The sequence below is a fragment of the Sparus aurata genome, chromosome 2 (assembly GCF_900880675.1).
Source record: "Sparus aurata chromosome 2, fSpaAur1.1, whole genome shotgun sequence".
NCBI lineage: Eukaryota > Metazoa > Chordata > Actinopteri > Spariformes > Sparidae > Sparus > Sparus aurata.
Window position 1 is genome coordinate 2,907,233 of NC_044188.1, and position 26,820 is coordinate 2,934,052.

The 26,820-nt window shown below is 42.1% G+C and overlaps 2 protein-coding genes across 2 annotated transcripts; one reads left to right on the forward strand and one right to left on the reverse strand.

The window, feature by feature from the left end:
* Positions 1-821: 821 nt before the first annotated feature.
* Positions 822-26,626, forward strand: capn5a (calpain 5a). The gene is made up of 13 exons (XM_030393909.1): positions 822-1,053; positions 5,557-5,716; positions 11,823-11,954; positions 19,528-19,736; positions 20,003-20,195; positions 20,306-20,499; positions 21,290-21,367; positions 21,671-21,866; positions 21,974-22,096; positions 22,376-22,572; positions 24,873-24,994; positions 25,208-25,344; positions 25,434-26,626. Exons 2-13 carry the CDS (start codon positions 5,561-5,563, stop codon positions 25,608-25,610), a joined length of 1,914 nt encoding a protein of 637 aa, XP_030249769.1. The 5' UTR covers positions 822-1,053; positions 5,557-5,560; the 3' UTR covers positions 25,611-26,626.
* ompa (olfactory marker protein a) lies at positions 14,678-17,612 on the reverse strand. Its single transcript, XM_030393925.1, has 2 exons — positions 17,432-17,612; positions 14,678-15,912 (listed from the first exon to the last, which is right to left on the reverse strand). The coding sequence occupies exons 1-2, from the start codon at positions 17,498-17,500 to the stop codon at positions 15,481-15,483; spliced, it is 501 nt and encodes a 166-aa protein (XP_030249785.1). The 5' UTR covers positions 17,501-17,612; the 3' UTR covers positions 14,678-15,480.
* Positions 26,627-26,820: the final 194 nt, after the last annotated feature.

The window sequence follows — 26,820 nt, forward strand, 5'->3', positions numbered from 1 at the left end:
TGGGTAATGAAGGCATCAAGTTTTGAAAAGTAGTGCTAATTAAAACAAATGATCAGAATCGACACAGTAGAATCAGAGATACAAACTCTTATATTTAACACACCCACAATGCAACTTGGCCACTGAATGACATCACTAAAGGCAATTTTATCAGATTACATGCAGCTTCCTCTGGAGCCACAAAAGGCTCAATGCTACTATTTCCACACCTTAATCATAGTACTCCTCAAGACCTGTAAACACACTCTACTGTTTACAAGTGGTGGATTTACTGTAATTACTTTGGCACTGGGAAGTAAAAACATGATTTTTTTTTAAAAAGGAGAATGACAAAAGGAAACAAGAAAGAAAGAAATAACACAATAACAAAAAACACTTAGACAAATGTATAAAGTTGTTTCGCAGTGGTGTTTTTTAGTCACCCTTAGGCAACTTTAAAGTATAGAAAATATTTTTTTCATTTTATTATTATTTTTTTCATATCAAGGAAGAATCTAGCGACAAGATATTTCCGTACAGGCTGTAGTATTCAGTCATAATGATGATATTACTGACCAGAAATGTTGTGTTTTTGTTTTTTATCATAAACAAGCGGACATGATAACACACAAGATGCATTCACAGCTATAGGAATTTTCATAGTCAAGTTCTCACTCTAGATTTGTTATGATAAAATGCTGTTTACACGTAAATTGTTTACTGGGGATTAACGTATGTGTAACAACGTGCGGGTTAACGATACAACTATTGATTCGTTCAGGGTTCAAGTGCACTTTAATTTGATGGTTCTAATTTGTCCGTGCCGCGCCTGAACGCAGCAGAGCTCCTCGCTGGAGCCTTCAGAACAGTGTGGGCGGGCTGACGGTTGGAGCTCCGGGCTGGAGGCTCCTCCTGACACTCAGTGAGCGTTGTTTGCTGTCTGAACTCCAGTTTGAAACATCCGCACATCACCGACTGGACAACAGGGAGAGGGAATTAAAAAACAAACACCGAAAACACCCCGGAGACGAGAGAGGAGAGCGGCTGTGCGCCAGCGAGCGGCCGTTAAACCAGGTACATCTTATTAGTTCAAGCTAACTGAGCGTTAAAGAGGCTTTAACTTACATCTCCAAGAGAACATCTCGAGTTATCTCAGGTTGGACTGGAAACTGAAGTGTTGACCGTTTCATGGTCTGTTTTACTAACATTTCATCGGAAAAGCTGAATGGAAATCTTCAACTTTGACAAAGTGCACGTAAAAACATTTATGGAACTTTTCTTGCTAACAAAATCAACCTAGCGTTAGCACGTAGCTAATAGCAAAGGATACAAGAGAAGTATTAAAGTAATTCAGGACATTATTGGACAGTTTCGCTTCTCTCGGCTTCACTCAGGATGACAAATCTTCCTCACACCAAAAAAACTGTCCATCATTCAAGCGAGAATACGTTAACAAACACACTTCCGGTATGCACCTTCAAAATAAAACTTTTTAAAATGAACATTTCTGAGACTTGTGCTGGTGAATCCTGGGGTTTAATAATTCCATTTATTGGTGATCTTCTGTACACTGAAATATGTTATTTGTCTGTCAATAAACAAACTTTAATAATGCATCTGAATTTTAAAAGTGCAACATATAAGAAATGGCTTCACATCCAATTGAATCTGAAACAAAAAAAATAGGAAGCAGTACATCACCAGAAGAGCAGCTAACTGCTGCTAACTGTAGCTACCATTAGCTAATTAAGTCAATTAGCCTTGCAGCTAGCAGTTCAGACTGGGAGCTCAGAGCGCTGGGAGCGTGTTGGTGTTTACGCCACTTAGCTCAGTTGGTAGAGAGGCTGTGTCCTCGCTGCAGAGGCTGTGTCCTCGCTGCAGAGGCTCAGGTTTTAGGTCAAACCCTTGGCCCTTTGTTGCATGTCATCCCCATTACCCTCATCCCACTTCCTGTCCTATTTTAAAAAGCCATACCAAAAAGACACTGCTAGTACAAGAGCTTTTAACTGGTTAGCATGCAATTTCAGATGAACTATTAAATCTTCAGATTCTGGTTATAATTTGAATATGTTTTTGGTGTGTGTTTTAGCTAAAACTATTACTCATTGCACCTTTAATGACACAAAATTGAACTTGAGAGAGACGTTCGGTGCAGATGCTGCAAGATTATTAATGACAAGAACATTGAATAATGTCACAAAAGATTGTTTGGAGGTAGTTTTAAATAGAGCAGCAAAGAATGATTCATGAGGGGTCAACTGTTAATTTCGCAGTACTGTTTTCTGTTTTCCTTGCCGGACACTGTGGTATTACTTTGAAGGCCAATTTTTCCAATTTCCTGTGGTGTTTCTGACTTTACTGTGGTTTTCTTCACACAGCAGAAAAAGCTTGAGGCTCTTTTACAGAATGTGTTTTAGGTTCATTTAAGGATCCTGAGATAAGAGACTGTTTGGCAAAGCTGCATTCGGACAAATGGAAATGTTCATGCTGTTCATGTCACACGTCATCTGAAATGTCCACATGTTTTATTAACATCTGCAGTGAGCTATTGTTGAGTTTTCTGCAGTGGCATGTCCTTTAGTGCCCACATGAAACCACACCCATGTTTGGCTGGTTTTTCTCTACTTCCTGCGTCATAATCGAACCTCTGTGTGTCTGCAGATAACACTGGAAGTCTGTAATTCAGGTGTCAGTTGTTTTCATATTAAGAAACTGTGGAGTCACATGAAGATAATCTAAAGTAAGCTGGAAATGTCAAGACTTTGTGAAAGAAATAAGAGAAGTTGAGAGAAAGAGGAGTAAACTGCAGTGGTTGACAGCAGACTAATGTGAACAGGTGACTTCAACAGCCGCCTGCCTTCCTTAAAGGAACAGTTCACCCAAAAATGAAACCTCAGTCATCAATGTTTTCACCCATGTTTGTTCGTTTGATTGGTTTGTCAGCAGGATTACACAAAAACTACTGAACAGATTTCCACCAAACTTGGATGGAGGATGGGTCTAGATAGACCCAGTCAAGTTTTGGTGTGAATCCGGATAAAGGGACGGGTCCTTGATCTTTTTCTATAACATTGCAAGTTAGGGTGTTTTTTAATTTTTTCGTTAATTTCTCAGGTAAAATTAAGCATCCATATTGATGAAAAAAAACATTTAGCCATATTTAGGTGGCTGGTATCTTTGAATGAGAGATCCAAAGCACAGATCCAAATAAATATCCAGTATTTCTGCAGTCAGTATGGAGTAACAAACAGGGATGCCAACTTCCACCAAAGTGCAGCTTGGATAATTGGATTCAGATTGAATTCTCTCTCCTGAGTGCCATTCTAGTTAATGTTGGACAATGAAACTTCACCCGACTTTCCATCAGCATAGGGGCGAGTAGCTGATGACGGAATTTTCACTTTTGGGCGAACCGCTCCTTAAACAATTAAAGTTTCTTACCTCATGTGTTGACGTCACACACCTCATAAACAATTCAGTTTTTCTTAATTTCCCAGAGTGTTGACTCTTTTCATCCCGAGCAGATAGTTTGTTTTATTTGTTCAGGTTTTGAGATACGTGTCTCCACTGCGATGGAGGTGGATTGTTCACAGAGCTCCGTGTGAACAAGTTTGATGTGAACTACTTTTTTACTATTCTATGAGGTCTTCCCTAGCAGAGAAACACACACACGCTCACACACTCTTTAATCTGCTCTGTTCAGTATCCTCTCTGTGATAAGAGCCTTTAATTGACACTGATATAATTACTGACTGGCCTGATGTGCCCCATGAACAGTCTCCATAGTAACCTGCATCCAGGCAGTCAGTAGTAGAAGAAGTATTCAAACCCTAATTTAATAAAAGTACTTAAATCATACTGTGAAAATTCTCAAGAACAAGTAAAAGTTTGAAACCTTATTTAAGTAAATGTATGAAAGTATTATCAGCAAAATGTACCAAAGTATGAAAAGTAAAAAAACTCAGTGCAGTAAAATGTTGCCTGTCTGTTTCATGATTATATCTGATGTATGACTTTAATGATGTTGAGTTTCCACATTGATTGTATCAAAAGTATTGTGCAGATACTTATTATTATTATTTCAGAATCATAAAATATTCATGTGGAAAATATAAGAGAGAGACAGCTGTGTGATTATTATTGTGGTTGAACGAGGGTTTTCAAACCTCTTTTGCCCTGCGGCACGCACAGTAAAATCATTTTAAGATTATTTGTTTGGAAGTGTGTTAGTTAAAGATAGATGTAATTTATTGATAATTTCCTGCCAAAATTTTCAAAACAAAAGTTCACGTGCATAACAGTTAGAAGATCAACGCCAGACAGGTTGTAAGATGTAAATGAATAAATCACTTTCTGATTAGAAAATAAATAAATCTTTAAAATGACTTGCACTTCTTTTTCGTCATTAAAATCCTGAAGCCATGAATATGCACGTATCTGAGGCTCAACTATTAAACTGCAGGAAAAAACAAGAGAAAAACATATTCTAACTGAATTGAGACTTTAATTTAATACAATATGTAGATGCTCTGATAAAACTACTTCTACTTCTCTGTTTTGTTGTTTAGCAGTCGTGTTTATCTGCTGTTCAACATCTGCAGTATTTTTGCAGCCTGAAAAGGCAGCTTTTAAAACACAATGAATATTTAATGCACATTGCAGCGCTAGAACGTAAACTAATAAACAATAATGCAACCAGCATCTACAGCTCGAAAACGATGTCCACAATGTCTTCCATTTAAATATATAAATGTTATACTATTAAGTTCAGTGAGGAGTAATTTCTCTTGAAGCAAAGCCGTCAAGTATCTGCCCACAAACATGAACCTCGCTGGAGCCGACAGATGAGATGTGTAGATCACAGGCACGCGATATTTCCTGACGTCAGGGAGTCGGTATAAATCTAGATAAACCGATTACACATCTTTAAAATACAAATTTCCTTCCTCACAAACACACACAAACACACACACACACACACTCGCAACCACACTCTACTTCCTCTTTCTGTTGCTGTCTCACAGTATTTGGCAGACAGGAAACTGCTGTTAGGACACTACTCACCAGATCAGCACCTAATACTGCTACACACACACACACACACACACACACACACTTCCATCATGTGTTTGCTTTGCTGCTGAGCCGTAGTCAAACATGACTGTCCGAGTTTCTGTTTGCCGTCCTGTCACATGACTGGTGGGATAGTTTATGTAATGAATATTTAACCGTGTGTGTGTTAAGACTGTTTGAAGTTTCTGAAAGAGGAGGATATCCTTCTTATTAATCCACGCCACAATGTGAGCAGCATCGAGAGAGCGACGTCCACTGTGTTCTCTTGGAGCAGTTTGATTTATCCTCTAATATCTTTGGGATTTTTATCTCTTTTCCGAAGTGACTGACATTGTGTAAATCTCAGCCCTGCCTTTATTTTCAGTTCTGCTGTATAATATTGTTGAAAGTCTAGCTGAACTTACAGAAGGAGCCTTTTGATGTTTTTATAAATACAAAAACCACATTGTGGGTAATTCAGTGATTTTCCTCCGTATCCACACCTGTCTGTGTTTGTGTGTGCAGGGTGATGGCGGTTCCGTACGAGGGTCAGTCGTTCTCTGCTCTGAGGAGACAGTGTCAGCAGAATGGACATCTGTTTGAAGACCCTCTGTTCCCGACGACCGACCAGTCTCTGTTCTACCAGAGCAACCGCATCGGCAGAGTCACCTGGAAGAGACCGAAGGTGAGAACAAGAGAACGTTTCAGAATCAAAACTCAGCTCTGACACACTGCAAGATAAAGAGATTCATCAGCTGACAAAGTGGAGAATAGACCTAAAGAAGTTACTGATATTAGCACCAGAGATGAATTTACTACACTGAACAGATCAGCTGATCCTTCTTGTAGAGAGAAACAAGAAACAGACGGGGGACAGAAGGGGGATGGTGGTCATGAGACAAGTTTGCGTATAAAGAGAGAAGAGGTTGCATGGACTGAATAGGAAGAGGAATGTATGGAATTCACTCCACTGAAATCCCACTCCAACATCCAAATACTGCTGTGTGTGTCTGCACGTGTGCATGTGGAGTTTACTCCCTGAACAAATATTTGAGGAAATTCAGGATAGGATAGGATAACATGTTAAGATGTCTCTCTGGTAGTGAGTGAGTCAAGGTAAACTGGATTCATGTTGTTACTTGAGTGACTCATTTTTGGTTGAAGAGCAGTCTAACATTCGTAGTTGTTCCACAAAAGAAAATAACATTATGTATCTGCATTTGTGTTACAGTCAGTGCTCCATCAAAACATTAAGACGACAGCTGTAGAAAGATGACGCAGGATTCACCAGTTTAGTTGAGTTGAATTCATTAAAGAAAGTTGATTTATATTTAAAAGACTAATGCTTAATCCACATGGATTCAGGCAGATGGTCAAATATAGATTATTTTGTATAATAGCTTCTAGTCGTCCTCTGCTGTCTTCCACTAGAATGCGATCAGGTTTACCGTCTCAACTTTATTGAGGATGAAGCCATTAAGCCATTAAATATGATGACAGACATTCAGAGCTTCATTGGAAAACCTCAAAGCTTCAAATGTAAGAAAGAAAGACATTTGGTACCACCCTAGTTGTAGAAAACAACAACACCACAACACAGGCTATTAAGGGATGAGATAATGGTTGTGATGATATTGTTGGTACACTGAAGAACGGCTACTGGTATTATTTTTACCAGCACTAGAAATAACTGGAACGTCCATGTAGATATTTGAAATAAATTCAGTCATTTATGATTAATTTAGTTATATCGGTTAATGCAATGTCCTTTTTTAGATTAACCAATGTGTTGGTTGCTGCAATGTGCCGCAACTAAATGTTATCAGTCCTCTCACAAAAAACTCAAAGGTGACCAACACACCTGAGCAATAAAGATTATCATTAGCTGATTATCATTAACCTAGTCCAGTTTCTACGGAGCAGCCCAGCTCAGTAAACAGAGGCTGTTCAGCAACAGCTTGTTTTGTTTCAGTTTTGTCTGTTTCATGGCGTCCAGCTGTGCAGCCTTCCTGTGATTCTTTTAAACCCGCAGTGGTCCAGTTTGTACCTCTGTAGTTGAATTTCACTGCTTTGTGAATTGCGGCCAAAACTTTGTCTGGAACTGTAAACAGTCAGGTTGTGTCCGGTACTGATGAATTAATCACAAACCGTTATATAACTGTTTCTAGTCTTCCATTGAACTTGAGCAGCTATCATGAATCTTTCTTGAGGTACGGAGGAAAGGTTCTGTGTCATACTGACAAACTAACATGAATATTTCCCTCTTTCTGTTTTTATCTTAATGTTATGAATCATTTTGAGCGAGTAGATAACTGTGATTTAATGGAACAGATGAACTCCGTCTAGAATAAACACTGGACTTGTTTTATTCAACTTCACTTTCCTCAGAGACTTTGAGTCATCTCTGCGTTTCACTGAAGCGTATTTGTTTTGAGGAATGTTTCTGTGCAGCGCAGCAGTTACCACTGCAGCTGATTTATTTGTTGAGTTTAGACGAGCGGGAAATATGATGCTCATAATGGAATTATTGCTTAATAGCTTTACAGCTTCTATCTGTGGCTGTACACTGTTCACTCACAGATACACGCAGAGATAAAAAGCACAAAAACAGGCCTACAGCTGATTCACAGAAGATTCTTTCAGTTCTTTGCTTCCTTCAGTTTCATCACTGAGAGCACAAACATGAAACTGTTGTTTTTATTGAAGGAGGTGTAAGAAATGTCTGTCTGTAGCAGTTACTCGGCCTCAAATCCTGTTAATTCACTTTAAATTGAACTTTTGAGTGCTTCCAACTTTAGTCCAGGTAATTTAGACTGATGACATTAATTAACTGTTTTTCAGAACAAAACTGCATTTCAAACAACCTTCAAACGTCATCCGAGTCTGCTTTCGATCTCACTGAAGACTGGGGTTTTGTATTGTGAGAACTTCAGTTTATTTCTTGAGTGAATTGACAGTAATTTGATTTCAAACATGATTGATGATGATTAGAAAATTTTTCCTCCAGTGCAGCCACGATAGAAACACACCCAGCTTGAGAGTGTAAATGCTTTTACTGTCAATCATTGATGATCTGAGCTGTTAAATAATTAAACAGGAATTTTAAAGCACTTCAGTGGATCGATATTACTGATTGGTGCAGGGAGTGGAGAGGGGAAACATTCATATTGTTTCTCTATAAACCTTGTGGTTCCTAATGAGACCGCAGGGTAAAGACATGTTTTACAAGAACTTAAAACTGTAATTATCAACTTTCAGTACATCTTTGGATCGATGTCACTTACTGATTGTTCATCCTGATGAATCCAAGCTCATACGGGCAGGACAGGGTCTGAAAACGGTAGTTAGAGATTAACCAAATGTTGTTGTGTTAGGACATATTTTAACAGATAAAGCTAATCAAAATTAGATGCTTTCTTTCCTGAATGCTCCTGTGATTGTGCGCCTCAGCCTGCTGGTGTTGTAGGACTGGCTTCCTTTGTGACAGCCACGTTCTGAAGTGGGAACATTTTGCTGAGTTTTGACAGTGAGGTTGACAAAATGCATTAGGAACGAACAGTATATAACACGTTCAACTAGCAGCCTCTTGTTTTAGCCGGGTTAGGATTAGCTGACTGTTGCTTTCACCAGTTAAAATGAGAAATGCAATTATTCAATGCAGCTACATTTGTGGGGGTTAAATTACACATACGTATTGAACAGTTGGCTGCATTTCCAGTTTTTTTAGCATCTTGTGAGGATAATTCTCATCTGATCTCATCTCATTAAACTTACATGCATCTTTGTTGCATTCACACATTGACTTGCTGTTATTAAGTAGCTATATCATCTGCTAAAGATACATGAAGTGGTTAAGTGTTGATGTTGTGTGTTGAATTACTGTACGGGCTCCAGACTAACCTTTCACACTGATTACACTGCTGCGCCAAACTTTGGATTTAGGTGCACTGGCACATTATGTAAATAAAGATGCACACAAATGTATCACACCCAACTAGAAAATTGTGAGAACCTCAATTGGTTTAAGAAATAATTGACAAAGTGCTGATGTGTAAAGAACTCAAACTCAAAGTATTATAAAAACCATGAACTGATGATATAATAGATATGTATTATTAAACTAGTAACGTTGAAATGTTCAGGTGCACTGGTGCAACCCAGGAAAATGTTTAGTCACACTTGTTGGGTATCACAGTCGCCCCATGGAGCCCAAACTGTGCGACAGATTGCTTTAACATCTCCCGTTTCCACTCTGCCCACCCTGATTGATCCTCCTGTAGAGGGATTGGTAGAGCCTGTGTCTTTAATGCCTGTTTTACAAAAACAATTACACATACTGTCTTCACTGTGAAATGTGACAACAGAATTCCTGTGGGTTTATAAATCCATGTTCCTTTTGGGAAAGCCCTCAGAGATCAGAGATGAGCCTGACTGTAGAAATCTGAGAGTGTTTCGATGTTTCACAACACTGAGTCACTGAGACAGGATCTCCACAGAGTTGCAGGGTAATGGCTATTTAGACCATTGTCCATTGTGTGTGTGTGTGTGTGTGTGTGTGTGTGTGTGTGTGTGTGTGTGGGGGGGTGTGGTGTGTGTGTGTGTGTGTGTGTGTGTGTTTCCATTATCCAGTAATTGCTGCGTTTTCTGTAGAAGTCCGACACACTTAAAGTGAAAGTCTCGGCAAAATGCAACCTAGGCTTCTTTTGAGAATGTGCCGAGTCAAACCTTCGTGTAAAAGCATAATTACGATGAAAGAGGCACTTTAAAGATTTACCATGTTTTCGTTTTCGGGTCAAACTCATTTTCAATGGGAGTTATTTTTAAAACAGTAAGAAGTCTCGACACAACATGAAACTTTGCTCGTAGTATCACCAGGGTCTCTACACATGAACACGAGCATTGAGAACATTGTTTGTGTACACAGAGTTTACTAAAAAGAAGGTTTTTGGGCCTCTTTTGTCGTAATTGTGCTTTTACACGAAGCTTCAGTTTCACTTCAAGTGTCTTCGGTCTTGATGTCCCGCTGAAAAAAAGTTCCCTCTAAGCAGGATTTGAATAGTTTTAAAGATGGAACTTCAGCTCATCTGGAGGAAGATAAATGATTGTTGAGTCTAAATCCCAGGGTCGTCAGATACGAACACTTTGGGTTGGTTGTATTTGTGTCTCTGTAAATGTTTTTAAGCTAATAAACACAGATAACATTTAACTGGAATTTCTCCCATTTTTCTGGGAAATCTTCCAGGACACTCAGAAACCCTGGTGTGTGTGTGTGTGTGTGTGTGTGTGTGTGTGTGTCTGGTTGAACAGATGATTACACTTATGGTGCTGTATGTGTGGTCACGTACAGTATGTCTGCTTAAAAATAGCAGCTTCTAATTCAAAGACTGCGCTCACAGCGAGGGGCGTTTTCTGGTTTCTTCACATACGTACCCTGCTCACTTCATCATGTGACTTCACAGCTAAACAAAAACACACTCAAGATAAAACTGAAACTATTTTTTTCAAAATATAGTTCTTAAAAGACAATGCAGCGGTGTAATATTTCCTTAAATAATTCTATTCTAATAAGATACGTCTATCGGTGTTTATTTTCTGGTGGAGAGTTTGATAACATGAATGATAAAACTCATCTACATGCTAAATATGAAGCTGTACTAGCTTAGCGTAGCACAAGCGCTGGAAATAAGGGGAAACAGCTAACTCTAAAGCTCATTATTAACATGGTATGAATCCTTTTTTAAGATTCTTTCAGACTTTTTTAAGGGTTTGTGATCTTACTTGTGTGCGTACTGGTTTATCCGAGCTCTCTCATTTGGCTCACGTCCCGATTTTCTCCCTCTCATACACTCTGTGGTTTGTTTTGCTTTGATTGTTCAGAAGCGATTTCCACTTTTCACCCTGTATTTACCTTTTAAGATGGTTGACTGAGTGCTCTGGCTCACGCCCTGCTTCACATGTATGTAGTACGGCCACTTCCCTCTACTGTTGGTCACTGAACAGCTGCAGTGCAGCAGCAGTAGAGACGCCACAGTAGAAATATAGTATTCAGCAGAAAAGAACTGAAAAAGTTAACTGGGCGATGATATAATTAGAGACCTGCTCAGCTTTAATCTATTATGGTCCTGTCAAGGGTTGTTCTCCTTCTCCTTCGTCTCTGTGGTTTTTTTGTAGCGGTGTCCAGATGCTGAACTTGTAGAAACTAGTCAATTAAAGAAAATCGGCTTCATATCAGCGGCTGTACTTTTATTACCGAAATCTACCGTATCATCCCTGATATCATGTTTTCTATAAACTGATCAATGTACAAGTTATAAAGTTACAGTTAGGATAGTTTGTAACTGAGGTCGGCCTGTAAAGACGGACTAGTGAGTAGATGAGTCTTGCAGTAATGACGTTTAATGTCCCCGACAATCTCTGTAGTCTCATTTAGACACTTGTTAACACATGTAAGAGCTTTATAATTAAAATGTGGGACATTTAATGATGTATTTTGATGTAATGATGTATGTTCAACACCTTATTTCAGGAATTATCCTGAAAACCAAATCAAAAACCTCTTTGACTTTGAGACGAAGGAACCAGATGTGCAAAAATGCAAATTGATTTCTGGGTCTTAGTACTCATTACTACACCACTCTGTAGCTATAAACTCTCAGAGCAGAGCTTCACTTTCATGCTTTGTATTGGAACGATGTGAAATTGCATCGTCCCATCGTAAATGAAATTCAAATAATAACAGTTGATGATTCAGTTTAACAAAGACGTGATTTAAAATGTATTTGTCCTTGTAGGAGTTGTGCAGCGACCCTCATCTGTTTGTGGACGGCATCAGTGCCCACGACCTGCACCAGGGCCAGCTGGGAAACTGCTGGTTCGTAGCCGCCTGCTCCAGTCTGGCCTCCAGAGAGGCGCTATGGCAGAAGGTGAGACAGCGACACAGATTTCACAATCAGATGTTTCACAATCTGTGTCTACTGTACAGTTGGTTTTGCAATCTAGTTTTAATCAAAGCAAATGCTTTTCTTCCTGTTGACGGCGTAAAACACAGTACTTATATTTACGTAAAATCCAGAATCCAAAATCACACAATGTTGCACAAAATTATCTCAGTCAGGTAATATTTCATGACTCTGCTGAGCACCACAAGGCAGTGAAAGACTTCTGGATTAGTCACAGCAGATAGATTGGGATGTATGCACACTGTGTGGTGTGTGTGAGGTGTGTGTGTGTGTGTGTGTGTGTGTGTGTGTGTGTGTGTGTGTGTGTGTGTGTGTGTGTGTGTGTGTGTGTGTGTGTGTGTGTGTGTAGTCATATGTACAATCAAGTATATGGCTTTTAGATTTGTGCAACTGGGTGTGTGTTTACTTTAGATTTATGTGTACTGTGGCACTAGTTGTAATCCAAGTTGTTTTGTAAAAGATAACCACGCACACACACACACGCACGCACATTTCTTAAAAGGTTCTTTAGCATGTGAATAATGGGGAATAAATAACAACAACAACAAAACTACCAACAACAAAAAATATCTGAATCTGCATCAGCTGTCGGCCAAAAGGTTCCTTAAACATCAATATCAGAATCTGCCCAGAATTTCACAGTCGGTGTATTCGTTGATCACAAATTGAGGTTGTCAAGTGAATAACACTTATGTATTTGGTTCACAGCTGCTCAACAAAGCAACATTAAACATTCTTAACATTATTTTAAGACAGACTAAAAGAATCCATCCATTAAAGGACTTGAGCTGGATGCTGCACCATCCAGGAAATAACATCTTTCATCCATAAGGTGGCACCAGTTACCTTCATTAACAGCCCTGTTGATCAGAAGAGACACGTGTATGAATGGAGTTTCTGTCAACTGGAACTGAATATTAAATCATGTGTTGATATGAACAACTTAATTAATTGGTTTCCAATCATTTATGAAGTTTAAATACTGTTTGATTTGACAGTTAAATCTAGAATTAATACTTAAACACTTGTGTTACAGAACAGTACGACCATTATAAGGCTCAGTTAGATTACCCAGGCTGTTTTGGTCAACATCTAAGTCATATTAATGTATTGCTGTCAGATTAGTTTGTACAAACATATGATTAAGGCCCCAAATTATGTGAAATTGTGTTTTTTTCTATTGAAAATAATCTCACACAAACACTGCAGTATTTAATCCTCAGGAGCTAAAACTGCATCAATATATTTTTAATGTAGTATTTAATAGTCGCTGGTATTAAAAGGTTTAAACTGATCAAACAGGATTTGCGGATTTCTTTCAGCCACACATGATAAGAATTTGTGCCGTCAAAGGTGTGTGTGTGTGTGTGTGTGTGTGTGTGTGTGTGTGTGTGTGTGTGTGTGTGTGTGTGTGTGTGTGTGTGTGTGTGTGTGTGTGTACTTGTGTTTTTTCCACTGTTGGTTACCTCCTTCCTCCTGTCTGGTCTCGGAGGTCCGCTGCAGCTCTCAGTTTTCCATCAGCTGAAGGGAAACTGAAGCCGGTTTGAGGAGTTGCTGCCTCGGTGGAGCAGCCAGTTGTCTTGACACCCGTCAGTGGTCCAAGAACAAACACTGGTCCTAAAACACTGATGAAGCCTCTGGTGTGTGAAGGCAAACCACACCAGCAGTGTGATGACGTTTATCACAACATTTTGTTTTTCCAAAGTGACCCACACAGTCATCAGGCATCTCTTAACTACTGACAGAACATGTGTGACTTATTTAGTAATGTTGATGAAATGCATCCCTGATGTAGTAAATCATGCATCATTATCTTTGTTCCAACCTGCTCAAATTTAGATTTAGCACGTCCGGCTCTCAAACTCACCACAGTGAAAGTTCAGTTTTCAGCGTAGAGCAACTTGCAGTAGAGAAACATGACAACACTGTGTTACTGCCGGGATGTGGCTCCAGTCTGATGGAAGATTTGACTGGAAACGAAATGGAATTGGGAAAATATTGTAACTTGTGAACAGATACTGTAAACACGACATGGGAGGAATGTTTCCTTTCAGTCCGTCCAACTGAAACACAAGAAGACAGAGAAACACAGAGAAACACAGAGAAACACAACATTTTATTCACATCCCTCATATTTAGGAAAATGGACATTGTGCGTTTGAGGGGAAAAAATTCAAAATATAGAGTACACTTAAAAGTATATATGTTTTTTAAGGTGGATAAAATACGTGTTGCTGTCAGCGGCGTTTCACCTGCTGCAGGTAACTCACTGAGGAGGGATACGTGAACGATCCCCTGAAGTTACTGGCTACTTTACAGATTCATATTATTCAACGTTGGACAGCTGTTACCTGTGACGTGAAACCAATCAGAGAGTGTTGTGGGCGGGACACCAAGCGGCCACAGAAGACACTGCATCAAAGCATTTTTAACCACTTATTAATATATTTCATCTGCAATTGAGCACAAAAAAAACACTGATACCGATAATTGCTGAATATCATCTGCTAGGTTTATAATCAATCCATCCTAACTATTTATAAACCTGACTTGACTCCTCTCCTCTTGTCCCCTCCCTTCCTCTCCCTCCTTTCCTTCCCTCCTTTCCTCTCCCTCCCTTCCTCTCCCTCCCTTCCTCTCTCTGTCCAGTAACGCCAATAACAATCAGACCAATGAGACCACACAGACAGCTTTCAGTCGATGTTTAATAGATGTCACTCCATTGATCTCTGTTTTGTGTCGGGCCGACGCTCATGCAATGTGAATATTAGATATTCCACTCACTGCTACTCGTTCTGCGAGTCAGAAACAAAATGCAACAACAGCAAAGACAGTTACAGCGAGCAAGTCACTCATCAATCATTAATTAGTCACATATTAATATTCAGCTGATCAGAAAAGGCTTGTTTTATTTACAGTTTTATATTCAAAAGTCGATGATTTCATAAAACATTTTTATAAGTTAGGAATTTTACAAATTCAGTTATTGATTATGAAGATTCAACATCGGCAACAAATAATATTGTGCTGTATTTTTTATGAATGCTCAGGTGTCTGAACAAATTAATTGATTTATATTGATGATACATTGATCTTTTAAATAGCACCACGAAACATACAAGTTGAGTTCCATATCAAGTTTAAATAAAGTGCATCTTATTTTTCGGCCCTGGATTTATATTTTTGAGCTTTGTTTTGTGAAAAATACTTCTGTCAAAGCTTTTTTTTGATAAGTGCTGAAAAATGTTTGACTTGGCGTGTTAAAATGGATGAATGAGCTGTTGACATCTACAATCGTGTGCAGCTTAATGAGTGGAGGAGAAATAATGAGTGTTTGAAGGAGAATATTTAAGACGGTGGATTTCTTCAAGTGCTAGAAAAAGGTTGCAAAGTTTTCATTCAGCTCTACTGTGTGAAGGTCAAAGATGAACAAAATAGTGTGACGCTGTTCCAGAACTCTAACACGACTCTACCGGTGGAAGGTGAGGAGTTATTTATCGACAGTGAACTCCACCGAGCAGCTCAGATTTGTCGCCTCTGCTCCTTCCTTGAAGGCAAACAGGAAGTACATGACCTTCCTGACCTTGGCCAGCTCAGCGATCCTTTCGCCGAACTCCTGCATGTCCGCCTCCAGCCATTTGAGTGGCGAGTCTTCCGGATCGCCGGCGTTTCGCCAAAATGTGCCGATCGGCTCCAGCAGCTGACGCGTCATCAGGTGGGTGAGGTCGGGGGTCCAGAGCTGGCAGATGCCGGTGATGGTGATGCGACCGTAGCCGCTGAGGGAGAAGTACCAGCGGGAGAAGTTCAGCTCCTGATTGGGGAAGTCCAGCCGATAGACGGCCTCGTGGGGAAGAAGCAGACGCTCGCCTTCCTGACGCTTCTGTCCTGACTTCTGCAAAGACGACACACGAAGACGCATCATCTGCAGAGGAGATAAAATGAAACATGGGAAGAAAGAGAGAGAAAGGTCGTTAATAAGGGCAGGAGAAGTTGTGCAGCTGCCACAGGAGGATTTGAACTTTGTACTGAGCTGTGAAGAGATTTACTCTGGAAATATGTTTTCTATGATGCACAATATTGGATTGACGTGTGCACATGATTAAAGCATCTTATCGGCCTGTAAAAACTGATGACGACTTCCTCTGATGTATGTCGAAGGATCTGTGGGACGTGCCAGAACAAGTTTAGTCCATGGAGGCCTCACTGTGGATCAGACTCGACCCACTGAGTTCTGGACACAGGTTGTGTGTCACCTGTTGTGTTGGTTACCAGGGCGTTGGCAGCAAACCCTCCTGTAGGTTGTGAGGCGAGGCATCCACAGATTGGACTCGTCACAGAACGTCCCATGGATGTTTAAATGATTTGGGATCTGGCGTATCGAGCGGTGCAGTAATGAGTCCTTAAACCTGGAATCAGTTCTCAGTGTTTGGGTTTTCAGTTAAATGTCTGAAATAAGATGTGTGGTTACCACAGGCTGAAGAAATGTACACGTTTTGTTCTACAACATAAAATGCATCATTGAACGTCTGTCATCACAGCTCAGGTTCACATCAGAAGCCAAAAGGTTGCGTCACGCAGACAGAAAGAAATAGTTTCTGAGGCACAGAGCCAAGCTGGTTTGAACTCTTTTGATGAGTCGAACTATTGATCGCTACAGCCAGAACACTCATAGAACCAGGCAGCAGCACAACTTTCTGTTCCCCCAAAAAATGAGAAGTCGGTCGTCATCTCCTCGTGTTGTTGTTGATGGAAAGTCACCAAAACAGCAAGATAAAAGCGGGAAAATAAAACCCAAACATAAACTGGCTCCGTTAAGCTCGCCCGGCTTTATCCGCGTCTTTGGAAGCTCAGAGATCCTAAATGGATTTAAAAATTACGTTTTGTTTTATTTAAACCTGCGACGTTCACTCGAGCTCACGCACCCGCTTCAGATATGAGCACTCAAAACACTTTTAGCTGAACAGCTTCAGTGAAGATTTCAGCTTAAAAAAGGGTTTAATAAGGTCTTTGGGGATCATTTTTGGATCTCATGGCTTTTGAAGACTTGGTTATGCTGGACGAGCTGCATGAAGACATTTAGTGTTTCTTGTTTATGTTTTAAAACAAGTCTTCAGCTACTTCAGTTGTTTTAGGAGAAAACTGCAACGCTCTTTTGCTGTGAAGCTCCAGAAATGTTTTGTGGCTTATGAGTCTTCACCAGACTTTCTACTTCTACTTTTATAGACGTGGGAGAACATTTTGAACTTCAGTATGTAGTTGAATCCTGTGAAAAACCGATGCTGTTTAAAAGCATGCACGATATCTGCGTTTAACATTTCACCAACGGTCAAAACTGCAACACGTTTTTGTTGATTTAATTAAAACAAAATCCCACATCTTGTGATTAAAGGATTTGTCGCCACTGGGGGGGAGAAGTTGGGATTTAAAAGTGAGACGCTCACCTCTGTCAGTGCAGGGTCTTCTTTAAATTCCAGCACCAGAGCGCTGGAGGGATCCTTGGTACTGTCCATGTCCGACTTTGAGGCTGTAATCCTGGGTAAAGCAGCAGGAGAGGGCTGTCTGTGTGGATGGATGCTGTGATAGGAAGAGCTCTGGAAGAATTTCTGATATCACCTCTCTCTCTCTCTCTCTCTCTCTCTCTCTCTCTCTCTCTCTCTCTCTCGCTCTCTCTCTCGCTCTCTCTCTCTCGCTCTCTCTCTCGCTCTCTCTCTCTCTCTCTCTCTCTCTCTCTCTCTCCTCCCCTTTCCAACTCTTTCCATCACAGTGTAGCAGCAGTTTCTCACTTTTGTCCCGGCCTCCCCTCCCCCCTCCCCCCTCCTGCCCACAGGGTAGATGGGTTAGATCTCATTGATCCACATGCCACATAAAATGAGAGAGGGTAGAGGAGATCAATGTGAAAACAGCAACAGTCAGAATAATTAGTTTTCTAACCCCGCTATCCTCATTTCTATCCTTTAAATCCGGATATGTGACGTTTCTGCACCAAACCTTTCATATTTTTCTAATGTGAAGCGATTGCACCATCATGGAGCATTTCTGAAGGTTTGATTATTTTATAAAAACAAAACAAAAACCTGCCACATCTCCTCAGAATCATTTCTCCCCCAGACATTTCACACTTGATTTGAAATGTCTGAATATCATATTACAATTTTTTTTTTAAGGCAATAAGGAGGTGGGTGATGTGTGAGAGTGCTAGGCAACAGGAGGCGGTGATGACGTACAAGAGAGAACTCTGGGAGTTTCCCGAGGGCTTCTGGGAGCTCGACTGGTCTTGACTGAATGGATCAGTTATTTATTTATATCACTCACATCACTGAGGATCAGTGTGTGTGTGTGTTCTGTTTGTGTGTGTGTGTGTGTGTGTGTGTGTCGTCATCAGGGATCTCAGCACAGGATATGGGTGGATGGCGTTCCCTCGTTAAAAACTTTTTAAATCCTCAGTTGCTCGTGTTAATTATAGATGCTGAAGGTTAATTAAGGGGAAACGAGTGGATGACCTGATGATGTTTTTCAACTTCCATGGAGCTAACCAGTGGACAGCTGTTTATTTTGTAAAATATTAACAGACAGACTTTATGGAGGAGCAGCTTTTTAGTTGATTTTACTGTAGTTTTAACCGCCACTAAACATTACGAACAGAAAAAACAACAGTACGGACGTCACTTCTTCGTACTGTTTTGCAGAAATGTCAATTGAACTAGCGAATCAGCTGGTTTGGTCTCTTAAAATAAGTTTGTTTCTCAAGAGTTGATCGTCTGACAGCCCCGTAGTCTCAGCTGGGAGATGTAAGAGCGGCGAGTTCTATATTAGTGTAATAAGTCGGCAAAGTAAACTCAGAAAATGTCAAGAAAAACACAGTTGTTCAGCTGTTGTGTTTGCTAAAGAGAAAAATACAACCGTACACTATCTGAATTCAAGTTTCTACTCCTTTCCTGAACTAAGATGACCTTAATAGCCTTGTTAACTAATAGTAAAACCCACTTCATTCAGTAAATTGTGAAAATATTCCAGCTCTAAACATCGTCAGAGCCGCTGTAGATCGCCTCCTTACTCACCTCCTGTCTTCAAACTGTCGGTCTCAGGACTAAACACTTTTTTCTTGCTGTTCCTTCTGGCTTGAAATCTTTGAAAACCTTTGCCCTATATTATGCTGTCGCGCCTCAAACTCCTGAAACAACATACCAAGATGGTTCAGTGTGACATTTCCTTTCACTAGGTGCTTTAAAGATGCTCGTGTGTTTTCATATAACTACTCGGACTGTATAGAAAGTGATCAGAGGATATTCCTAAAACCAGGAGCAAACCCTTTATGGCTGGTGTTGTTTTGTACACTTCGAAGACAAACCATGTTGTATATGAAAGTATAACATCAGAAGAGAGGTCGAATGTCAACAACAGAGCAGCACACTGCTTCAGTCTTTCTCTTGTTTTTATCTTTTCTATTCATTCTGGATCCCACAAGATAGAAATCTAAACGCAAATCTTTATATTTTGAAGCAGAACCTAAACTTGGTTTCTTTCTGTTTTTTTCCAGGTGATTCCAGACTGGAAGGACCAGGAGTGGGATAAAGAAAAGCCAGAGTCCTACGCCGGGATCTTCCACTTCCGGTTCTGGCGGTTCGGTGAGTGGGTGGACGTGGTGATCGACGACCGGCTGCCGACGGCGAATGGAGAGCTGATTTACTGCCACTCCAACGACAGCAACGAGTTCTGGAGCGCACTGGTGGAGAAGGCCTACGTCAAGTGAGCACTTACTGTCTGTGTGTGTGTGTGTGTGTGTGTGTGTGTGTGTGTGTGTGTGTGTGTGTGTGCATGCTCTCAGATCACTTTCATCACCATTAACTGTGAAGATGTTGACTCTGTGTTACATGGATTAAGATTTGAAGCGTAGGAGCAAGAGAGTATTTCTCAGATTTGATTTGCATATTTTCCCAAAATTTCAGAAATGCAGGAATTAATGAATCAAAATGTCTGTTTGAGCGCTGATGCATGCTTGTGTGTGTTTCTAGGATGTGCGGATGCTACGAGGCGCTGGATGGAGGCAACACGGCCGACGCTCTCGTAGATTTCACCGGTGGTGTGTCGGAGCCAATGGACTTGACGGAGAACGGGTTCAAAGACGATGAAGAGAAACGCAACGAGCTGTTTGAGAGAGTCCTGAAGGTCCACGACAGAGGAGGCCTCATCAGCTGCTCGATCCGGGTGAGGAGAGGACAAACATGAACCCTCACTGCAGCTGAGTAACTAATGAATTAATTTAGTGGTGAGTGAATAGTTTACAGACTGACTGAACCCTCGCCGTGTCGTTCCAGGCGACCAGTGCGGCGGACATGGAGGCCAGGCTGGAGTGCGGCCTGGTGAAGGGCCACGCCTACGCGGTGACAGACGTCCGCAGGGTGAGGCTGGGACACGGCCTGCTGGCTTACTTCAAGTCAGACAAACTCACCATGATCCGCATGAGAAACCCCTGGGGACAGAAAGAGTGGAACGGACCCTGGAGCGACAGGTGAGGAAGAGGAGCTGTAACAGGGAAGACAGTGAGAATAGAAATTAGATGATTTAAAGAACGAGATGGAGAAGGAGAGTGGAAAGATGATATCTCCGTGTTTAAAGACACATCAGTCTGTAATCAGTGCAGCTGACCAATCGCGATTTTGATGTTGCAGCTATGCGACACCAGAAAAAACTCACTTTGGAGAAGTTATCCTCTCTTACACATGGTTAATGTTGTGAAGTGGTCTGCTTAATCCCAAACCAAACCAAGCTGCGACAGAAAACTGAAAATATACAACATTCAACGATGTAACAACAGGGTGTACAGGGGACACAAACCTCGGTCTCCTGGGTCAAAGTTTTGTGCTTGAGCAACACCACAAGTTGTTGAGTGAGCAGACTTTTTGTTCAACCTCCCCAACATGAATTATTTTGGTGTAGAAACAACACCAACACGATGATGATGATGATGATGATGATGATGATGATGATGATGGCTTTTGAAGGCTCTCTGGACGAAAGCTGAGGTGGAAGATGTTTTCAGGATCTAGGGATACGGGTTCAATACTGTAAAAGCTCTCAGTCACACATAAAGGTCCTTCCAGGTGTAATAAATGTCCTATAATCTGACTTATTCAAGGACCTAATATAAACGGTAACCAGTGAGGAGGGTGTGTGTGTCACCCTGATTCTGCCCAGTATGAAAACACACTGAAGTTAACGTGTCTTTGGTGATGTCATGTTTACATTTTCTGACGTTCATGTCAGTAGAAGATGACTGACGTTCTTCTGCTTGTCTGCAGCTCTGAAGAGTGGCAGAAGGTCAGTAAGAGTGAGAGGGAGAGGATCGGCGTCACCGTGCAGGACGATGGAGAGTTCTGGTGAGTGTTGGTGCAGCGGCGCCCCCTGTTGGTGACGTGAGGCGCCTGCATGCAGCACCAGACACCTACAGTGATTCTCTGAGACATTTAATCAATCTCATGTGTCCTTCTTGATTGAATCGATAATTTGATGACTCTTTTGTAATTTCCAAGCATATCAAATTGTGTAGTTTTGTGAATGTAAACTTTTTTGTCTTTGTTTAGATATTTCCTACATTATCAGAATACCAAACACTCTGTAAATGACTGTCGTTATAAGTAAACTAGAAGCTCATCCTCCCCTCTGTCTCTCTCTTCCTGCAGGATGACGTTTGACGACTTCATCGTTCACTTCACAGATCTCATCCTGTGTCGTCTCATCAACACGTCCTACCTGAGTTTCCATAAGACCTGGGAGGAGGCCGTGATGCGCGGCTCCTGGCGCCGCAACGACGACCCGCTTCTCAACCGAGCCGGGGGCTGCATCAACAACAAGCACTCCTTCCTCCAGAACCCACAGGTGTTATATTCTCTCACATGTTTTGTCAAGATGATCTACTTTACAATAGTGACAGGTTAAAGAACGAACTCTACCAGTACTGAGTGTGTTTCTCCTCTCTGGTGTAGTTCATGTTTGACGTGAAGAAAGCGGAGGATGAGGTGCTGATCTGTCTGCAGCAGAAAGACCGCAGAGCCACGCTGAGAGGAGGACGAGGAGAAAACTTGGCTATTGGCTTCGACATACACAGGGTCAGCTTCAGTGCAACTGTTCGGCCAAATAGTTTTGGATAAAAGTATCTTGAGGAGCTCGTTTGCAGTTCATGTTTTTAAACATAAACAGGCAATTTTGAAAGATATTTATCATCTAACTTTATCTAAAGGCAACAGTGACTGTTTCTTAAAAAAGAGGTGCAGATGGAATCTTCTAAAATTGTCTTTTAAAACACAAGAAATTAGATGAAACACTGAATGTACGAGACCTCAGAGCTGTGGAGGTTGGAGTCATGATGCTGCTGTCTGTGTGTTCAGGTGGAGTTCAACAGGATCTACCGTATGCATGTCACCCAGCAGAAGGTTGCTGGGAGCACCTACATCAACTCGAGATCTGTGTTCGTACGGACCGACCTGCCACAGGGCCGCTACGTCATCATACCCACGACCTTCGACCCCGGCCTGGAGGGAGAATTCCTGCTGCGCATCTTCACAGACGTGCCCGCCGACTGCAAGTAGGAACACTGAGCCTGTTTTAGTCTGAAAGGGAACAATTCCAACACATCAATTCACAGAAGTTACCAACTTGAAGTTGCTCTAATACAAGTTTCCCTCTCTCTCTCTCTGTCCGTCTCTCTCTCTGTCTGTCTCTCTCTCTCTGTCTCTCTCTGTCTGTCTCTCTCTGTCTGTCTCTCTCTGTCTGTCCGTCTCTCTCTGTCTGTCTCTCTCTGTCTGTCCGTCTCTCTCTGTCTGTCTCTCTCTCTCTCTCTCTGTCCATCTCTCTCTGTCCGTCTCTCTCTGTCCATCTCTCTCTGTCTGTCTCTCTCTGTCCGTCTCTCTCTGTCTGTCTCTCTCTGTCTGTCTCTCTCTGTCTGTCCGTCTCTCTCTGTCTGTCTCTCTCTCTCTCTCTCTGTCCATCTCTCTCTGTCCGTCTCTCTCTGTCCATCTCTCTCTGTCCATCTCTCTCTGTCCATCTCTCTCTGTCCGTCTCTCTCTGTCTGTCTCTCTCTGTCTGTCCGTCTCTCTCTGTCCGTCTCTCTCTGTCTGTCTCTCTCTGTCTGTCCGTCGCTCTCTGTCTGTCTCTCTCTGTCCGTCTCTCTCTGTCTGTCTCTCTCTGTCCGTCTCTCTCTGTCTGTCTCTCTCTCTGTCTCTCTCTCTGTCCGTCTCTCTCTCTGTCTGTCTCTCTGTCTGTCCGTCTCTCTCTGTCCGTCTCTCTCTGTCCGTCTCTCTCTGTCTGTCTCTCTGTCTGTCCGTCTCTCTCTGTCCGTCTCTCTGTCTGTCCGTCTCTCTCTGTCCGTCTCTCTCTGTCTGTCTCTCTGTCTGTCCGTCTCTCTCTGTCCGTCTCTCTGTCTGTCCGTCTCTCTCTGTCCGTCTCTCTCTGTCTGTCTCTCTCTCTGTCCGTCTCTCTCCGTCTGCCTCTCTCTCTGTCCGTCTCTCTCTGTCCGTCTCTCTCTGTCTGTCCGTCTCTCTCTGTCCGTCTCTCTCTGTCTGTCTCTCTCTCTGTCCGTCTCTCTCCGTCTGCCTCTCTCTCTGTCCGTCTCTCTCTGTCCGTCTCTCTCTGTCTGTCCGTCTCTCTCTGTCCGTCTCTCTCTGTCTGTCCGTCTCTCTCTGTCTGTCTCTCTCTCTGTCCGTCTCTCTCTGTCCGTCTCTCTCTGTCTGTCCGTCTCTCTCTGTCTGTCTCTCCCTCTGTTCGTCTCTCTCTGTCTGTCTCTCTCTCTGTCCGTCTCTCTCTGTCTGCCTCTCTCTCTGTCCGTCTCTCTCTGTCTGCCTCTCTCTCTGTCCGTCTCTCTCTGTCTGTCTCTCTCTGTCTGCCTCTCTCTCTGTCCGTCTCTCTCTGTCCGTCTCTCTCTGTCTGTCCGTCTCTCTCTGTCCGTCTCTCTCTGTCTGTCCGTCTCTCTCTGTCTGTCTCTCTCTCTGTCCGTCTCTCTCTGTCTGTCTCTCTCTGTCCGTCTGCCTCTCTCTCTGTCCGTCTCTCTCTGTCCGTCTCTCTCTGTCTGTCCGTCTCTCTCTGTCCGTCTCTCTCTGTCTGTCTCTCTCTGTCTGTCCGTCTCTCTCTGTCTGTCCGTCTCTCTCTGTCCGTCTCTCTCTGTCCGTCTGCCTCTCTCTCTGTCCGTCTCTCTCTGTCCGTCTCTCTCTGTCTGTCCGTCTCTCTCTGTCCGTCTCTCTCTGTCTGTCTCTCTCTGTCTGTCCGTCTCTCTCTGTCTGTCCGTCTCTCTCTGTCCGTCTCTCTCTGTCCGTCTCTCTCTGTCTGTCTCTCTCTGTCTGTCCGTCTCTCTCTCTCTGTCCGTCTCTCTCTGTCTGTCTCTCTCTGTCCGTCTGCCTCTCTCTCTGTCCGTCTCTCTCTGTCCGTCTCTCTCTGTCTGTCCGTCTCTCTCTGTCCGTCTCTCTCTGTCCGTCTCTCTCTGTCTGTCCGTCTCTCTCTGTCTGTCTCTCTCTCTGTCCGTCTCTCTCTGTCTGTCTCTCTCTGTCCGTCTGCCTCTCTCTCTGTCCGTCTCTCTCTGTCCGTCTCTCTCTGTCTGTCCGTCTCTCTCTGTCCGTCTCTCTCTGTCTGTCTCTCTCTGTCTGTCCGTCTCTCTCTGTCTGTCTCTCTCTGTCTGTCTGTCTCTCTCTGTCTGTCCGTCTCTCTCTGTCTGTCTCTCTCTGTCCGTCTCTCTCTCTCTGTCCGTCTCTCTCTTTCTGTCCGTCTCTCTCTCTGTCTGTCTCTCTCTGTCCGTCTCTCTCTCTGTCTGTCTCTCTCTGTCCGTCTCTCTCTGTCTGTCTCTCTCTGTCTGTCTCTCTCTGTCTGTCTCTCTCTCTCTGTCTGTCTCTCCTGTAGGGAGTTGACTCTTGATGAGCCTCCACAGACCTGCTGGTCCGGGTTGTGTGGTTATCCCTCTCTGGTCACTCAGGTCCATGTTCTGCAGGCTAACGGACTCGCAGGACAAGACTCGGATGGAGGTAGAGTTTAGTTATATTAAGTCAGTAGAGTTAGTTTGTTGTCATATTTAGTGGTTTCAAGATAAAACATCTTGTTGAGTCAAAGTATTTCTGCTGTACTGTCTTTTTTTAAGTATTAAGTGGATGTTTAACATGCAGCTGCCTGTAGCTTTTGTTAGCTAGAGGAATGTTATAGTGTAATGTATAGTGGGTCATACTTTTGTTTGTGTCCAGCTTCAGACCCCTACGTGATAATCCGATGTGAAGGAGAGAAGGTTCGCTCTCCGGTCTATGAAAACACACGCAGCCCCGCCTTCAACACCAAGGGGCTCTTCTACAGGAAGAAAGCCAACCAGCCAATCAGCATTGAGGTTTGTGTTTGTTCTTTGCACACAAAGAATCGTGTACATGTGTGAATTCTGTTTACAGTGAATTTCGTCTTTCTCGCTGCGTCTCTCAGATCTACAACCACAACGTGCTGAAGGATTCCTTCATGGGTCAGGTGACGTTGCCGGGGGAACAAGGTGAATACCAGCAGACGCTTCACCTGAGGGACAAGGGTGATCGCCGTGACAACGACCTCCCGGGAACCATCACCGTCACCATAGTCACTAGCACGGTGCTTACCAACATCTGAGACCAACCTGGTAAACCGTCCAATCAGCTGTCAGATCTGTCGCTCTTTCCTTTAACACACAGTATGTCATTTCTGCCACTCGTGGTCTCTCAATCAGTCTCCCAATGTTAAAAGACAGAGTTTGATGCCGACGCAAAGTTGTGTGGGATCATTGGAGTTGTTGTTGACTTCCACTTCCTCACTCTGTGATGTTTACACAGCAGTTACAGCAGCTGCAGGAGGAGATACGACAGGCATCCAAATTACCGTTAACTTGCATAACATTACAGATTTCTCTGGTTTGAACATTGTTGTGAATGTTTGGGATAATACCAAAACACAGCTCAGAAATATTTAACAAGGTCTTGTTGTTTTTAGACATTTTAATGCATGTTATGTTAGATGCCTTTAAAGTTTACCAAATTACCTTTTTGCCACAACTTTTGGCTGCAAGTGTAAATATTTGTCAGGAATAGAGGGTTTAGTTTTGAAAGTTTACTTCATGAAGTAAGAAGAACACAAGAAACCTGATTCTGTGTTTTAATTTGATGCCCATAAATGTCTGTTTACATGATGATTTAAAGTGCCTGAATGGGGGTTATTTGAATATCCTGAAAATATGTCAGAGAGAGAAATTTCTAATGATTTTTAGCCAGCTTATAAATATTGTTTACAGTTCTTTAGGTAAGCTAATGTTATGTCTCTCAACCACTACTTTGTATAATTGTTATTCCACTATTTAATCTGTTTTACTGTATTTCCTCAAACAAAAACCGAGAGTCAAATAATATCCAGGGATGTTGTCGACAGGAATAAACAAAGGCCGTTCCCAAATACAGTCCAGGGAAAAGACTGGCTGAACTCCAGGTGGCTTCATGTGAGTGCCAACTATTATCATCGCCTTAATTTGATCACCTTGTTGTTTACAGCACTTAGTCATCAACAGTATTATTGTTTTATTCAATGTTTGTGTGTGTATGTTAATGTCTCAGCGAAATTTTAAGTACAAGTACCAAGTGCCAAACGGGAACTGTGCAAGTCATACATACTGATCAAAAATGTTTACCTTCTGCAGTTTAGATGAATAAAGGCTCCAGACACTATTTGAGGAAATACGGTATTACGGTAGTGTAGCTTATTTTTAAACTTTTTTTAAATTCACTCTTTTAAAATCTTATTTATGTATCTTTTTATATTGCCTTCCGCTACATGTTGTCTTAGTGTCTGTCAT

Bases quoted from the DNA above. Each gene is read 5' to 3' on its own strand.
- capn5a (XM_030393909.1), top strand. From the start codon at position 5,561: ATGGCGGTTCCGTACGAGGGTCAGTCGTTCTCTGCTCTGAGGAGACAG. The intron at 19,737-20,002 runs GTGAGCACTTAC...GTGTGTTTCTAG, and splicing joins GTGGAGAAGGCCTACGTCAA to GATGTGCGGATGCTACGAGG. The intron at 22,573-24,872 runs GTAGGAACACTG...TCTCTCCTGTAG, and splicing joins GACGTGCCCGCCGACTGCAA to GGAGTTGACTCTTGATGAGC.
- ompa (XM_030393925.1), bottom strand. From the start codon at position 17,500: ATGGACAGTACCAAGGATCCCTCCAGCGCTCTGGTGCTGGAATTTAAA. The intron at 15,913-17,431 runs GTGAGCGTCTCA...TCTCCTCTGCAG, and splicing joins AAGACCCTGCACTGACAGAG to ATGATGCGTCTTCGTGTGTC.